General features: G+C 41.2%; 1 protein-coding gene across 1 annotated transcript in view; it reads right to left on the bottom strand.

The window, feature by feature from the left end:
• The window catches only part of SPOCK1 (SPARC (osteonectin), cwcv and kazal like domains proteoglycan 1), a 333,299-nt gene that overhangs the window by 135,652 nt on the left and 180,767 nt on the right, over positions 1 to 16,880 (bottom strand). Inside the window, exon 4 of the mRNA XM_068959622.1 lies at positions 2,950 to 3,064. Coding sequence (XP_068815723.1) covers positions 2,950 to 3,064 — 115 coding nt within the window. The remainder of the gene's footprint in view (positions 1 to 2,949; positions 3,065 to 16,880) is intronic.

Genomic DNA, 16,880 nt, shown 5'->3' with positions numbered 1-16,880 from the left:
TAGATCATGTTCGAATTTAAGAGGGTTTTAATCCACACAAAAGATTTCGTAAGGCTCTATTATTAGTCCAAGGACTATTAAATATATAAGAGATCTCCTTCAAATTTATCTTTTATCTACTCTGATATCACTGCTCAGTCCTGTCTTTTCTCTCAATGCCCTGCCCAATTTGTCCTGTAAGTGCTTTAGAGGATGTGCTGGCAAAATGCCACGACCTGTCTAAAATTCTTCAAATTTCCTCTCCACTGACCCTGGAGACCTGGGGCGGCAGGGGGTGCGCGTGGAGAGGGCAGCAGGAGGTAGCACAGGGGACCAGGCCGCTCGCCTGCCCGGGGCACGTGCCTGCGCCCCACGGCCAACGCCAGCCGCCCCTGCGCTGCTCTCCCGCGGACCCACAGGCTCCGGCGGCCGGATCGTGGCACCCGGACCGAGCTGGTCCCCTGCGGAGCGGCCACAGCACCCTTCCTGCCATATAGGACTCCTGCGCTGCCAGAGGCGAGAGTCTTGCTCTCAAGGCATGGGACTCGCTCAGCCTGAAAGCCTCGCGCAGCGAATTTGCCACCGTGGAGCTAGGATCTGAATACGTGCAAGATAACAAGTTTCCATTTAAGTCACTTTTATACGCTCTTATTGTGTTCCTGCAGTGGCTTAAAAAGCGTGCATTCCTGCACAAAGCAAATGAAACAGCTATGGCATTGCGTTGTCACTGGTGGTTTCAAAGTTAGCTACATTACGCCTGTAATAAATACATTTTCCTTGTGCTGCAACTATTCAGCAGGCCAGATAATCAGGGGGTGCAAATCGGCGTAGCTCTGTCTGGAAGCCTCAGCAATAACATAAGACGTTGCTCTCCTGATTACTTTCTGCTGAGCCTACATGCTTTGTAAAGCCACCACAGCAAGCTGATAATGATGCATGAAATGGAAAATCCTTCCGAGCACACCCAAAAGCACAGAGGATGCACAAAACAAGCACTATGGTGCTGTGTTATTTGATGCTTCTTCCTACACACACGCAGGCACTAATGTATTCAGGTTTTCACCGGTTTTAAAAAGGCGCAACTCCACCTCTCCTAACGCATTTATTCCTAATTCATGCAGCCTTAAATGAGACTGGAATCACACATACAACAGTATTCAGGTCAGGCACAGAAAAGATAACACCATGTTTTGGGACTAAAGATGAAATTCTTTAGCAGTGTCACTTCACTGATTCAAATGAGCAGAGGATTTGGCTTGGCTGCTTTTCTTACTGGCGTGTCTACCCTTTGAGGCAATTAGGTAGCTGGATATTTTGAGAATAAAAACACTTTGGGGACATACGTGCCACCATCCCACATCAACGGTAATTCTTGCAGCACTGCAAAACTTGCTGGAAAATGTTTGGAGAATTTTCAAAGTAAGGTTTCAATACTTTTCTATTCATCCCACAGCCACAGTGCTACTCAAAGGTTATCGGAAATAGCTGCAGGCAGTGGAGGAATCACAGAGAGATCACATGAAATACAACTCGGTTTCTGGAAAAAAGCGATATCCAGCTCCTGCTCTCTGCCATTACTCTTACCATTTTGACCACTTCTGGGACATCAAATACTGGAAATAGCTCAGAAAGCGTGTGGCTCAACATTTATATCTATATATCATAAGGACTATTATATAATGCAAATGTTTTAAATTCATCCTAACTGGAAAATGTAGCTACAAAATGCCAAAAATGTCATTACATTGTAAGTTCTGCACATAGCCATACTCCTAAAATCCTTGCAGGGTTCATTCCATGCTGAAAATCGAAGATCGAACATACTGCCTCACCGACATTACAGAATTAACTTTGGATTATAAATCAAAGACAATCATTTTTTTTACTGGGTTAGCTTCCTCAGCCAGGTCTCAGTGAGGTAAGACAAGACCTAGTACTGGCACAAGGGAATCCAATCATCCTTGATTTAATCTGGCTTACACTGCTGTGAAACTACAGCCTCAGCTGGCAACGGCATTTAGGGACCAGAGTTGCTACAGGAAATTTTTTGCCTCCCTACTAAATAGGAAAAGAAAGTGGAGATCAGTCCCCAAAATTACGCAAATGTATTGAAAGCAACACGAAACATTTTTCTTAAACTACAGACACACTGATCAGTAAACTCTTAGTTTTCTACAAATGCCTTTGAGTAAACTTCAACAGAAAGACATAACATATAATACTTTAAATATTATTAAATGTTGTACTAAAGTGCTTAAAGTGAATGTTTAGCATTCAATCATTCAACAGTCCCTCACTGCAGCATATTTCAACCGATGCTGTGCGAGGAATAAAGTTTTAAGCTGAGAGTGCTCAGTCAGCTTTTCTTTGTTTGTTCATATTTTCTCTCAGAGAAAATCTCTGGTCTAATTTAAACATTTTGGCCAAAGTTCTTAACATTCTAATTATTTAATTTCTTAATTCAGTCAGTCAATAATCGGATGTGGAGCTTCCTGCAATTGTGTGTCTCCCTAGGGAGATACTCTTCAAAGTTCCACCACCCTTTCTCTCTTTTTTACCAAATTTAAGAAGAGGCTTGATATATATAAAAACATCTGTTTTGATCTTTTTTTAATTGCTTCAAATTAAGTTATTGGAGCTGTTGCTGTGTCCAACACAATGCTTTCATATACCAAGATTTCAGACTTTTAAATATGCCCAGTTTCTGCTCTCTGAGAGAAGAAAACCTTTCCCAGGGTTGGGAGGGTCTTCTGCTTTCCAAACTGGAGGGTGCATCATGTTCCAGGTCATTTTCCTAGAAGAGGCTGTTACAAACAAGACTTGTTTGATTTCTGGAAAATTGCAAATCGAACTTTAAAAGAATGCTTTAAAACCACTTTTTTAATGTTCACTTTGGAGTTTTCTCATTCTGGTTGTTCTGCTCTTACTGGAGTCCATGAAAAAGCCTCAAACCACACGAAGTTCCCTTACCTGTGTACCAGCTGCTTGCGGCTTATACAAATGGCAGTTTCATAGTCATGAGTGACGCACACCTTATGTGGGCTGCACTTCACCTTCAGGCATGGATCTTTGGAGGGATCAAGGGCTATAAAAAACAAATATACATTTAAAAACAAAAGTTAGAAATGTATATGAAGTTGTCTCTTGGCTGCTTAATCCAGACATCTGCATGGGAATGACAAGTGGTTGGAATGAATACTTGGACACTTGACGGGATGAATACCTGTCCACTGTGCAGTGTGTGAGCTGTTCTCACGGACCAAGGTGTTTAGGCAGAAAGATAGATGGAGGGCTTAAAGCCTCTGATTCCTGAACAGGGCTCGGAGTCTAACTCGTCATTCAAATGAATATCAGACATGATAGTTTATGAGGAAGTTCTGGTATAACTATCTATTTTATATTGTTTATCTCATACAGAAGTTACAGTGGAATAAAATACACTCGTAAGTAACAGAACAACTAGTACTTAATAACTGACATGCTGCACAGTGCTACTAAATTTCATTGCACAGATATACTATATTGAGTATAATATTTGTAGAAATTATTTTTAATTTTTATGGATAAACTTCTGCTGTACTTAAAATGCTTGAGAAGAAGGGCAGTAATAAAAATAAAAGAATCCTAGGCTTTTATACAACAACTTTTGTTTCTAACAGTGCTGCTGGAAGTGGGACTAGGGAGCACAGTGAGGTGCTAACTCAGAGCGAATATACACAAGCTGTTGTCTCTGCTGATGATCCCCAGGGAACATTTTTCCTCCAAAGTCACCTCTTCTCCTTTCCACACTCTTCAATGCTCCATCTCTCGGCGGCAGCACTCCGCTTTGGTTTGACACCCGGGTTCCCCACTGAGCCATCACTGCTACTTTGCCCCTTTCTCCCATGGCCTAAGGTAGCCTAACAGGGCTTGGGCCAGATTGACCCCAAATGTCTGCTTGGTACTTTTTTGGTACAGGGTGAGCAACCCAGTGGGTAATCTTTATCTCAGCACTTCTTAAGTTGCTGGAGAAAAGGATAGGGTGGTGGTGATTTGGGCAGTGAAAGGAGCTTCTCTCCATCCAAGATGTGAATGATGGGAGGACTGCAGCTAGTCAAGGGTCTGGAAAATGCACAGGAGTGAGGTGCAATCCTGCATGGGAAAGCGCAGGGCACTAGGACTTGCCCTCAGGTACCCTCTTTTCAGTGTTGATTAGGAAAGTTCCCATGAACCTGCCACCTGAACATCTCCATTTACCTATCAAACATCATCACCTCTGGTTAAAATCGGGCCACTATTTAATAGTATACTGCAAGGCAACACCGTAGGGGACTTGAAGTAATGAATAATGTTGTATCCTGATGAAAATGCAAGCAGATTTTAAGGACTGTAGAGAGAAAGTAATTATCAAAGTTGGCATTTGGCCAGGACGCAAGCATTAATACCACCCCCCCGCCCCCAGTTATCTGCAAAGAGTATTTGGTGACCAAAAGGCAGAGTGATACACGGGCAATAACTAACCTCTAACTAGAGGCTCCTACAAAAATCCCCGTTTAGCTTGTGATGAACTTTTTTACCCAGGTGCAATGAGCACACTCAGAAAAGGGCAGAGAGGGTCTGAGGAACCCCTTCATTTATTTCTCTCTACACTACACAAAAATCTCTCCTAATGCTAACGGAAGATATCAGCAGAAGGCATATTACACTGGGTTTTGCTAGAACAGCACATACCTTCCCCCTGCCCAATAAAAGAAGACACTAAGCAACTATCGGAAGACCTAATGTGGTAAAAGTCTGTGGGCAGGTTTCTGTGATTGAGAGAAGAATATGCAATATATACGTGGAGCCAGGAGCCGCTCCTTCACAGAGAGGCAAGAAAATATTGACCTGTTAGCTGCCAGAGCAGGACTGCCCCGTGGCCCCTGGGATGCTCAAGAGGAGCAGCCAGTGTTCGAGTCCTGCCTGCATGCAAGCTTGGCTTCTCCTGCCAAGTTTCTACAGGCTACTTCCTTAAATGAGAGGCAATTTGGCAATCTTTGAAATAAAAAAGAGGAGTGATAACGCGTGGTGCTGCATACCACTCCAATTAGAGCACTGAGCCCACCAGGGAAAACTTATTGCAAATACTTTTCTGCAATCAAGTCCCATTCCAAAGGCTATCTATCTAAATTTATTCTCTTACAAAAGGATGCTTCTAAAGATCAGGAAGAAGACATATCTGCCAGGATGAATTACAAATATTCAAAAGATGGTTGCGTGAATACTTCAGAGGAAGAGAAGTCATAAATTCATTTTTAGTTAAGAAGTGATTTTTAAATAAGTTTTTGTGGACATTAATTTTACCATGGATTTGACTTTGTTCCTCTGGAATGTGTCACAGTCTCTTCTTTCGCCTCTCCTTTTTCTTCCCACATTTACTGGGTAGCTCTCCATTCCATTGTTGGCACTGCGTAAAGACCCTGTGAGCAATTATGATAACTAAATTTACCTTTCTTACTGGATGATCAGAGATATTTTTAAGGGAGACTATTTAATGAACAAGGAGTTTCAGCTTGCTATGCACCAAATGTCTTTATGTAACAAACGTACTCCCAGCAAATAGAGGATTCTTCTGTTTTCCTGCAGTGTTGCAGCTGTTCTGTGTTGGTTTAAATAGTCACAGCTACAAGCTCTTACCACATTAACACCCACTACAGAGCTGTGATGGGCAATTCAACATCACTAGTGCATACCTATTTAGTGGAATGGTGCAAGACATTGGAAGTCTTATAAACAAAGTGATAAAAGCTTTTTCTTTTAAAGCCATTAAACAGATAGAAAAGGTAAAGTGAGCAAGGAAGGGGAAGAGATCACATGTTTCCTTCACTGTAAACAACAAGGCATGGACTTCCAAACAACTGCCATTAGGAAAATAAATAGAAAGTGTTTGAAGGCTTAGGATCTGTTCGAATGAAAGAATCAAAGGCTGAAAATGGCACCTGCAGGTGTTTTTTGTATTTCCACTGGGGCAGCAAGTGACAGTCCTTGGTAAAGCCAAAAGAGCTGAGATGGCTCTGCGGCTCTTGGGCAGCTTTCTGCCCTCCTGGGCCAGAGGTGCTCTTTGGGAGCCTTCTGCTGTTGCCTTCTTGTACCTTTTGTAAGTCAAACTAACCCGCACAGGAGAAATAGCAATGATGCTGGTTCTCACTCACCACATGCCCTAGCAGATGCATCCCTTGCGCTTTACATTCAGTGAATGCTGCAGGTGAGGCATGCTGCCTTAATCCTCTTACTTCAGCTCTCACTGGACACCCAGTTAAAGACTGAGGCAGATATTTGACAAGCATTGAAAAGAGAGGCCACAGTTTCCTTACCTATCTATCTGACTAGATACTCTTAAACTGCAAAGCAGAGCAACAGAACCTCCTTCTGCAAAGCCTTTAATCAGTGAGCTTCACTTGGAGCGTGTAGGGTTACCAGATAATAGGTTCAGTGTGTTGATTAATTCAAGGGTCATATCCACATGAGAAAATTTAATGATCAGAACTTTTGCTAGCTTCCAGCTGGTGTTGCTCTTTTACTGGAGCACATGCACGTCCTTCTGCTTTTGCTGGTGACACATCCTTGATGCAAAACGCTGCACCAACGGAAACCGCGTTGCAATCTGGCGAGGAGCCCAGGGCTAATAGCTGCCAGCAGCGCTGTGCTGCTGGAGAGCATCCTCCCCGGCGTTCTGCTGGTAGCTGTGTGTCAGCCAGAGCTTCTGCTAGTGAAGGAGGAGGGTTTAGTCCCATACTAGAAAGGCCAAACTTTGCCAGCTAAATCAAATTGGTGCCTGGACATTTGCACAGCAGTGGTAACTGAGAGCAATTTCTGCCAACAGAACTTTGCCAAGATCATCATCGAACCTCCTCCAAGCGAGGGCCATGGCATAAGAACTGCAATAGGCTAGTCCGGGTTATGTTCATCTTACCCTTGGAAATCAATACTAGTTTGGCACGAATAAGGGAAGCATGATTGAGGCCAGTATAGATTATGTGATACCACCCACGCACAGTTTCAATGCTTAGTATCTTTTCATACTAATTTTTCCCTCTAACTAAAGAATTATATCCATTATATCCACTTAGTGAACTCCTTAGGACTTCTAAGGTGATAGGAACACATGCAGTTCTGAAGTATGTACGTTCTGGATTAGCATCACGCAATCTAATATTGATAAAAGAAATACAGCTCTGAAATATCTTGCAACAAGAAGATCATCAATTGCATATTGAAAAGACAAGTATTGCTGAATGGTCATCAGTTTGAAGCAGAGGCATGGGAAAAGATATGGTCAGAAATTTCCTTTTTAATCAGGCCTCATAACTTCCCTCTACCTCAGTGTCTTGTTTCTATAATCTACAAAGAATAATAATACTGACAATAATAAAAAATAAAGTTTTCCTCATCTGTGCATTGAGAGAATTAATTCATTACTGGTGGAAAAGCTCATGGAGATCCTTAGATGGAGCGCATTACGTAAGTGTAATGTATTGTCCATTACAAACAGCCCTTTCATACAATTCAATAGAGCAGAAAGAGGTTTATTAAATGTAAGCAAAAATGTGGTCTTTGTGAGAAGACAGCAAAAAGAAAAAAAATCCTCCAATTTAGATTTTTTTTTTTTTTTAGAATTTTATCACTTAGGCAGAATGTGTGATCCTGACGAACATAAAAGGTCAAAAAAGGGATTTATTTGTCTGCAGAGTTCCTCAACACGTGAAAGAAGTTTGGAAGGTTGTTCTACTGCTAAGCAGAACAAGCCCTAAGGAGAGAACTCATAATAAGAAACAATTTCTGAAATATGCTAATCAAAGATCATGCTTTGTTAATCAGATTTCTACATGACTAGGAGCAGATGCTCATCATCTACAGAAGAAAAGACCCTTGGGAATAAGATGAAACATAACAACCATATTTGTCATCACAGTTCTTTGTATCCTAAAGCAATGAGTATGAAGTCTTTGAAAATGAAGAGCCAACGTACAAATACATAAATAAAAGGGGGAAGAAGAGTGAGGAGGGGGAAAAAAAGAAGATTTTTATTATTAAGATGTTATTTTATTAGCTCTAAAGCCATCCTTTTCTACCTTAAGGAGTTCTGCATAGTTACTCAGATCTGACTGCACAATACTAGCACAAAGATCTTAAGCTCGCTGTACTTTATAGGAAGATACGTGAACATTTTTCCAGTATTTCTTTAGACTGGGACTGAAGGTGAAGTGAATTGATGTGGTTAACTGATCTATTAGTGGCTGAAGTTTGGCCAAAATTTTTAGATGGGATATGTGTTCAATTACAATTGGAATTAAAGGCTGAATGTGAACATAAATCCCTGAATGGAAACTCAGCTCAGCCACCCTGCCTATCTTTTTGTGAGTCCAGGCTCCATAGTTCCCCATCCTGAGCTTTCCCATGTTGTTCAAATCCCTGAGCGATTGGTCTCGGGGGGGGAATGCATCCATCCCAGGAGACAGCTGGCTGAAATACAGTGAAATACAGTACCGCATATCTCTTGATATAAACATTTTCAGAAGTTTTTCATTCTGTGTAAACTTAGAACTTCCACATTTTTGTCTCGGCTCAAAAGTTCTGCTCTTCCTCACTTCTAACACTGAGCTGTTTTTGTCATTGACATTCATTTTCTGCCCATCTGTCCCGGCAGGCTCAACTCTGCAGTCTCTTCCTGGCAGAGCACAGATGAAGAAGTCTTCAAACTAGCTACAGTTTCTGTTTCATGGGTCACCACATTTTTGTAGGAAAATTGTCCTCTCCTGGTCTGCCAGCTCTATAGGTCAGCTGATTGCACTGCAAAAGGGAAAGGCTTTCATCCAAACATGGTAACCCAAAACTAGGCCCTTTTATGCAAGAGATGGGTGCGGAATCTGAATTCCTGTCATTAAGAGACAAGACTCGCGTTCTTTTTTTCAGTCAAGCTTTTATGATTCACAGTAACCTAAGATCTCTATTAAATCTACAAATCCTCTGTGGTTCCCTCTTAGAACTATCAGAATAATTGAGAAATAATAAACACTAGGGATTGCATCAGACCATTAACAACCTCCTATCAGTATGCTAGCGTCTTTTTTCAATACTAAAAGGATTACAAACAGCAATTGCATCCCCAATCCCTTCCCCTGCCAGCGCCACAAAGCCGACTGGAGAACACTGGCTTATGAACTGTACATGATTTCTCTCCCCTGCTTGCTACCCATCACCAGCAGCTGTGAGCTAACAATATATATCATTGCTGGACAAAAACCTAACAACAGTGTTCGAGATACTTTTCTATTACATTTCATGTTTTTATATATTACCACTGTAAGAGAAGACTTATGACTTGGAGGAAACTCCCGAGCTCAGACAAAGCAATACAGGGAGAAGTTGCGGTGTAAGACTACACTGTAGCTGTGGGTCATGAGCTAATCACAACAGATTAAATTTATTTTTTACACATTTGATTTTAAAAGGGTGATAATAAATAAATACTCTCAATGTCTTGCAGCAATGGATGTGCAATCCTGCAGAAACTGTACAACTAGTTCACAGCAAGATTTATGAGCTTGATTTTGTTTTTATGACCATTCATTTGGGGGAAGAGAGTAATTTCAAATTCATAGCTGTTTAGTGGAGCTGAAACAAACTACACAATCAAAAAGAAAATGGCATTATGTAAATATTGTTTTTTTGTTTTCAGAATTGCCTGACAATAAGTACTATGATCATTCAATGACAGAAATATTTCTGCACAATGAAATGTCAACAGCAGTTGCTTTTACGTAATCCCCTTGAAACTGTCCTGACTATAAGAGGAAAGAAGAACATCTGGTGAGAAAGGTATGATGAACTGGAAAATAGGACCTGCTGTCTACAACACAGTCTACAATGCAAAAATCCTACTGCATTTTTAAAGATAAAAGGGAGAGACTACAAAACCAAATCTCTCAATTAAATGATACATTAAATTATAGATGTGCATTTCAGTGTTTATTTGATTCCAGCAATAGTCCCCAGCCAGCTCCAGAAGCTCTGGGGTGGGCAAGCCAGCAGGTTGGGTTGGGGAGGGACGAACCCAACAATGAGGCTGCTCCAGGCCTTCTTTGGGCCAAAAACTTCCACTCCGCTTTGAAATGGGTGGCAAATTTATGCTTTTTTTTTTTTTCCTTAGCGTGAACAAGACCATGGGTGTTGCCCTAAAGTGCTCTCAGGTGAACGAGGCTCTGCTGCTCTGTGTGAACAGCACAGCTTTTGGCGCTCCAGAGGCGACCTCCACTCAGCCCCCACGCCGGTGGTAGGCTGGCCGAAGGCAAGAGCAGGGGGTTACCCCAGCATCCCGCTGTGAGCAAGGCACCCAGGCAAGCCTGCGACGCACATCCAGACTCTCACAGCCATTCAGAAGGTTTTTTTCCTTATGTCCTTTTGCTATTTTTTCTTATTTTACAGTTTAGCAAGTGGCCACATTGACTGGCTAAGAATATTTTGTTCATTGGAGCTGAGTGTAGCATCTCTTCTCACAGCTGGTATTGTTAATAATTCTGCTTTTAAAAAATGTCCTTTAATAATAGATTAGGCCCCCCACCCCCCAGTATCAATTGCAAGTAATTACTAATGTTTTTTATTCTGCTTCTGCAAATCTTGGCATAAATCATTCTGCTTCATTAGAGAGAAAATTGGCGCTAGCCCTCCCCCAAGTCTAGGGGAGAACATGACTTCGACTAACAGGCTCAGATATTTAAGTCTCTCTCTCTCACACGCTCTCTCTCCACATAATTACTCAGAGCAATTTGCATATAGAAATCAATTCAGCTGAAAATTAATTACCACAGGCCTGAATGCTTCAAACATGTATGTGAATTATTTTCAGTAAATGGAATTTCTCAAGGCAGTTAAACAGTAACATCTCAGACTGTCAGCACTTATTCCATCACTGCACAGTATTTTTGTATAGTTTTGTTTTAGAGCACCCTAATATTTGAGTCGCTGAAGATATTGGTATAGTACAAGGACACATCTATTTTCATCTTTACAGGCACTTTCAAAAATCCTTTCTCATAACTGACATAATTCCTTTTGACATTGCTGAGGGCCATCCAGGGCAAAAGATACATTAAAGGACTCTACTGATTCGCTTTCCGAAGCAAAGATAAGACCCTGAGTAATATGAATTTGCTTGACAAACATACAGAAATCTGATGCAGTAAAAATAAGTGAAGTTAAAAAAAAAAAAAAGGCTAGGACTGTAAGTTAGGAAATGTGCTTCCAGGGCAGATGCGATGATCAGCCGCAACCACCGATAGAGGTATTTGGTTAGCAAGTACCAAAGAGACACGTCCTAAACCGAAGCTGAGTTTGCAATGAGTCACAAAAGAAAGGGTCCTGGTTTGACTTCTGACAGTGAATAGTTGTGATTTATATCTCAACATAATGCAGATGTAGCTGAAATACGTCCCTACACTGGGGCAAGTTTTTAATTTGTCATCTGCTTGGCTATGTTTCACTAATACATTTATCTTTCTTTTGCACGTGAAAAAACAAACATCCCCAGGAAGGAAAAACCTGTCAAAATTGGCTACGGCGTTGTTTTGTTCTCCACATAGCACCAGGTGTGCCTTTCGCAAGCAACTCTCTTGCCTGCAAGGCAAAGCGTTGCCCAGCATGCGGGTACAGAGCATTTGGATCAGTGCAGTAAAGCATAATGTGGCATCAGTGCTATCCTACCCTCCCTAAACTTGCCCTGTATGAGGCACTTTGTGCTTGGACGTGTTTGTGCTGAGGCTCTGCTTCTGCAAGTTCTGGAAGGAACAAGGCAAACCAGAGCTAAAAAAACCCGCAGACAACAGGATGTTGGTCAGATGGTCCATTCAATTATTAATTCCTGAAGTAGCGAGGGTACAAAAACCCCCATTCTCAGGGACTGCCAGGGTTTTGCCGCATGTTTAATGACAGCAGCTTTACGGTTCTCATCTTTGAGTGCCAAAAACCCCTGGGGTGATTCAGCTTCAAGCTTCCTGGGGAGTAAGCAGAGAGCTGCAAAAGACTGCTCTGATCTGGAGTTGGTAGAACATAAGAATACCCTGATTCCTCTGAGTCCGCCTTGCAGGAAGGGAGGTATCTGTGTTATTTGAATTAATGGATCCACAGGATAGGAGCAGAGCTAAAAAGATGCCCGTTTCTTTTAGTCAGCCTCAGCTTTGTGCTTGCTTTTCAAACATGCGCTACGAAGAGGCAATCAAGGATCTCTAACGCCAGGCACTGGCTCCTCGGTCCAAATGATCTCCACCCCACCAGCTCATTGCCGCTCTGCCAAAACTGTCAGTGCTCTTCCCATGGCAGAGCTGTTAATGATTGCATCCCTCCTGGCTGCCTTCAAGCCTGGCTATACCTGTGCTGGACTTTAATATGCTCCCTCGTACCTTCAAGTTCAATTTTCTATCTATGGTGCACCATAGAGGGCCTAGCAAGCAAGCGTGAGAAAGAGAGAAAGCACTCGGATAGCTGCACTGCTAGAACTGGCCAGCTCACAACACAACAGAACTTCAGCTGTCTTTCTCCAAAAAGCAGGAAGGTATTATCTCTCACTGCTTCTGGGGAGGTATTGAAAATATAAACTGCGAACATTTAAAAAAATTAAAGGCATACAAAAGCCTCCAAATCATTATTAATAAAAGGGTATTTAAGATAATTTAAGATAATCTTGAGATTTTTGAATGCTCGTAGCTGATAAACCTATGGTAACTTTGAAATGCCAGATATAATTCTTCCCGTTTCTGCTCTCAGTTACACTGGGATAAATTACTATTTATTCAATGAGATTTCACTAGATATTAAGAATGTACTCCAAGACCAACTGAAAATAAAACAGGTTATACCTTCTCCAAAGAATAATATTTTAAATTATCCATACATAATTAAAGATAGATCTTTCCCATTTCAGATGAATACAAACACATATTTTATTTGCCTGGGGAAAGAAGTTGCACTGTATGTCACGAAACATTTCTGTAACACCTCTGAAGCAGCTGTAAATTAAGCCTTAACTGAAGCAATAATATAACCGTGGGGAAAAAAAAAAATTAAAAAGATTTAATTCAGATAGCTAGTTTCTGAGATACTGAACCCCCTTCCAACTTTGATTAAAACCAATAATGAATTATAAGACTGTGAAATATGTGAGCAGAAAAAACAAAACGTAATTGAAACAAATATCTCTGCATATAGAACTCCTCTGTACTCTTCATAGAGAAAAACCCCTCACCAGTCATATTGTCATTCTTCAGTAGGTATTTTATGTCATTAAATCTCATTTAAAAACTTGAATAACATATGTCTTACCTGTTATATTGTTAGAGGTAATGCAGAAGCAAAAGGGCATCGCTATTAATACTGGTTCCATCAGCAAATGGTAAAAAATAAGGAGCAAACAACTTTGTTTATGAATCAGTAGAATTTCAGCAGACCTAAGCGCAGTTCTTTAGTCCCAGCGCGCTGTACGTGGCTAGGCACGCGATGGGAACGCGGAGTACGAAGGCCCTCAAAGGCCGAGGCGGTTGCTCCGTCGGTCAACACCCCGAGCGTCACTGCTGGTAGAGGTACAGTAGCTCCCAGCCAGGCACCCCGGCACACCTCTGCATTCTCATGTTTAAAAGTTAAACTAGATACGACACTGGGCTCATGGAAATGAGAAAAGCTCTACTTGGTCCATTGAGCTCCTCTGGTTATCTGTTAGGATCAGTGTCCCCAAACACTGTCAGCTGTTTAACATAAAATATAGGAGATCATTTTATGATTAATTAATAAGGCATAGTGTGGATAAATGTTCTTTGAAACAATATGCCATGGAAGAAGTGCCAGTTTTGCTCTTGCTTCTTCTCTGCTCACGTGCAGTGACTATCCCAGTCAATGCGGCAAGAGGGAAAGGACAGCTTATGCTGTATTTTTGATGCCTTTTTTGTCATTTGGTATCAATGAGTTAGCTACTCTGTGCCTCCTCCTTTTTTTCAGTGTTTAAAATAGGGATAATGATGTTTGCCCATTTTTACAAATCACCCTGAGACTCTTGGAAGGCATCGCAGAGCACGCGCAAAAGGCCCCTGTGAATGACTCATAATGGGATGATTTCAAAACAGCTAAAATCTGCAGAACTAAGAGCCATTTCATGCCCATTTATGACAGAGTCTGATTGCATCCACGGAAACATGAGCAAGCACTTTATTTTCTACATCAACAGCAGAAGATTTGTTTTTGTATTACATTAGTTTTAGTGTGCACTGAGCAAAACAAACACAAAAATAAGAGACTTCTCAAAGATTGACTGCATTATTTATGGAAAGATAGCAGTTTCAGTGCTCCCGAGCAATCCCCGTCAACCTGGTACCGCAATGCAAAACCTAGCAAGATGGGCAGCATTTTGCACAACACATGTAGGTCAGGGATGAAAAGAGAAAAAACACAAGTTATTAAGTTTATGGGTAAGGAATTTATTGTGAGAAGAAATCACTAGAATTATAAAGTTATAGCAATTTTAACCCTGGGGCACGACAGCAAAAGAAAAGCGTGAGTGCTGCTGCTACTACATGCAGTTGTACATAATTTAGAAATCTGTGCAACATGAAATACATCAGAAGTGCGAGTGAGCTGGGGGTTGGCTAACGTAATAGATTGTCGCCTAATGTAATTTTCATTGCTTTTGAAAGGAATTACCTAAGCAGGAAAAGATGAAGCTTCTCTGTGGATAATCAATTAGCCATATAATTGATATCCCAAAAGAGGTTAGCCTGGGAAATAAATGAAAGGACAAGCATCTATCCTGGATGGTTTTAAAATATAGTACGTATAAATACAGCAAAGATACTTCCTTCTTTAGGATGGGTTTCACAGAAAAGAGTGCTGTGGGAATCAGTGAATATCTAACACCATTCCTCACTCTGCCTTCCAAGAGAGACTCTCCAATGTGAAAGAAATAAAAATGAAAGTGGATAAACTAAAAACCAGTTTGTAGAAATTAACTTTGCAATTGCTTGGGACCAGGAGTTTCTGAACAGTAGGAGATTGGTGATTTTAGTATGCAGAGCAAAAGGGTAAAATAAGCAGATAACCTCAGAAGAAAGTAGAAAAGCATATTCTCAAATGGGCTGGAAGAGAGAGAGCAGTCGCAAGAGCATTAGCACTGCAGACTGTACGTATCTCCCTCCAGGTAGGACAGCAACGAAAAGCATGAAATTAGAGGACTTGTACAGCCCTGCAGAGTAACACAGAAAGGGGGAAGGAAAGCATTGTGCTCTTTTTGCAGGATTTTCCCAGGCAGAGCTACGCTTTAGTCGCTACTCAAGTAGGGAAACTGATGGCCAACTTTTAACCCACAGCCTGCAGTTCCTCTCTTGGTTTTGAGACCTCAACATTCATTCTCAACATCCAAAGATCACCTCTACAGAGCTGCCACTAAACCTACACGCTTTGCAGCTGTCTTCTTAGAGTTCTCTGGCAAATTGCATCCCAGGCAAAAATTCTTGTCTCATTAATACAGTCCAGGGCATCACAGTATGTCTCTTGCTGAGCAACTGATATCAGGTGGTGGTGGTGGTTGTTGTTGTTTAACCCGCACAAACACTTAGAAGGCTTTAGACTGAAAATATTTGCAGTTTAAAATGCTTTATGTTTCTTAAAAATACATACACTGATAGTTATAAAGGAGAAACGCTATTTCTCTTGCTAAAAATACTTAGCTAAAACAACTTTGAAGAAAGATTCTTTAGGAAAAGAATTAAATTTTGAACAGTTGCCCACGGACACTTCAGTAACTGTCTGGAATAACTAAAACGTTTTTCTGTCCTTTTCCCACAGAGAAAGAGCCCAGGATGCCTCAGGCAATACAACAGCAAATCCCGTAACTTTGCACTCAGCATGGCAGCTAAAACACACTTCTACAACAGAAGAACAACTGTTCATAGCAGAATTGCTTGATTTCTGGTACGCCTAGGCAAGAAATGCCATCAAAACCAGTAAGCTTTCTGAGTAGCAAAGGAACACTGCATTATTCAGGGTTTCTGATCTGCATGTTCCTTTTTATTAGAACTCTGCGTTTTATCCTTGTTCTAATAAAAAGGAACCATGTCGATCAGGAACCCTGAATAATTCAGACAAAGTAAATAACAATGGAAGTGGAAACCGGGTTTTACTTCCTTTCAGTGAGTATATATTGTGCTTCCACAGTCAATTGGTCTGATCTATCTCAGACATATCTCATCTGGAGGTATTGCCTCAAATTTGAGACGAGAATAATGTGAAGAGCGAGTAACAGCGTTAAAGTGTTTGGGGAAGGGAGATGGCAAAGAGTGAGGACGCTAGTAGGAAATATTGTGATAATTCTGAATGAATGAACTTCGTTCAGTTCTGATCCGAACAGATGCAAATGCTGCAGGTAACTCTTATTCTGTTCTAGACTTCACTGCTCCTGGTGAAGATGAAAAGTCCAAGAGGATAAGCAGTGGATCTCAAATTGGAAGGGAAACCAAACAATGCCAGATACCTTTTCAATTTCAAGCAAGATCCTTGCAGAAAAATTACAGTCAGAAGATAGGAAAAAACAACAACAACAACAAAAAAACTGTGCCCTTCCTATTCAGGAAAAAACCAGATTCTTTTATATACATATGCTGTGATGTTAAGGGAACAGAAATTGTATTTCAGCACAATTTATACATCCTACAGCTTCTTCTGTAGAATATATTCCTATTTTAATCAGTAAAGCAAGATTTTAATAAGAGTGAATCACTACAAAGAGGTCTTCTGTACTGCAAGAAGAGGGCTGAAAAAGCCGCATGATAAGGTGGAATAGCAGTGACAGAGTACCCTGCTCCGTGCTGATTCCTCCTCCTCCCCTGTGAGATCTTCAGTGCCCACTG

Source organism: Struthio camelus, chromosome 13 (assembly GCF_040807025.1).
Source record: "Struthio camelus isolate bStrCam1 chromosome 13, bStrCam1.hap1, whole genome shotgun sequence".
Lineage (NCBI taxonomy): Eukaryota > Metazoa > Chordata > Aves > Struthioniformes > Struthionidae > Struthio > Struthio camelus.
This window is presented reverse-complemented; position numbering and strand designations above follow the sequence as displayed.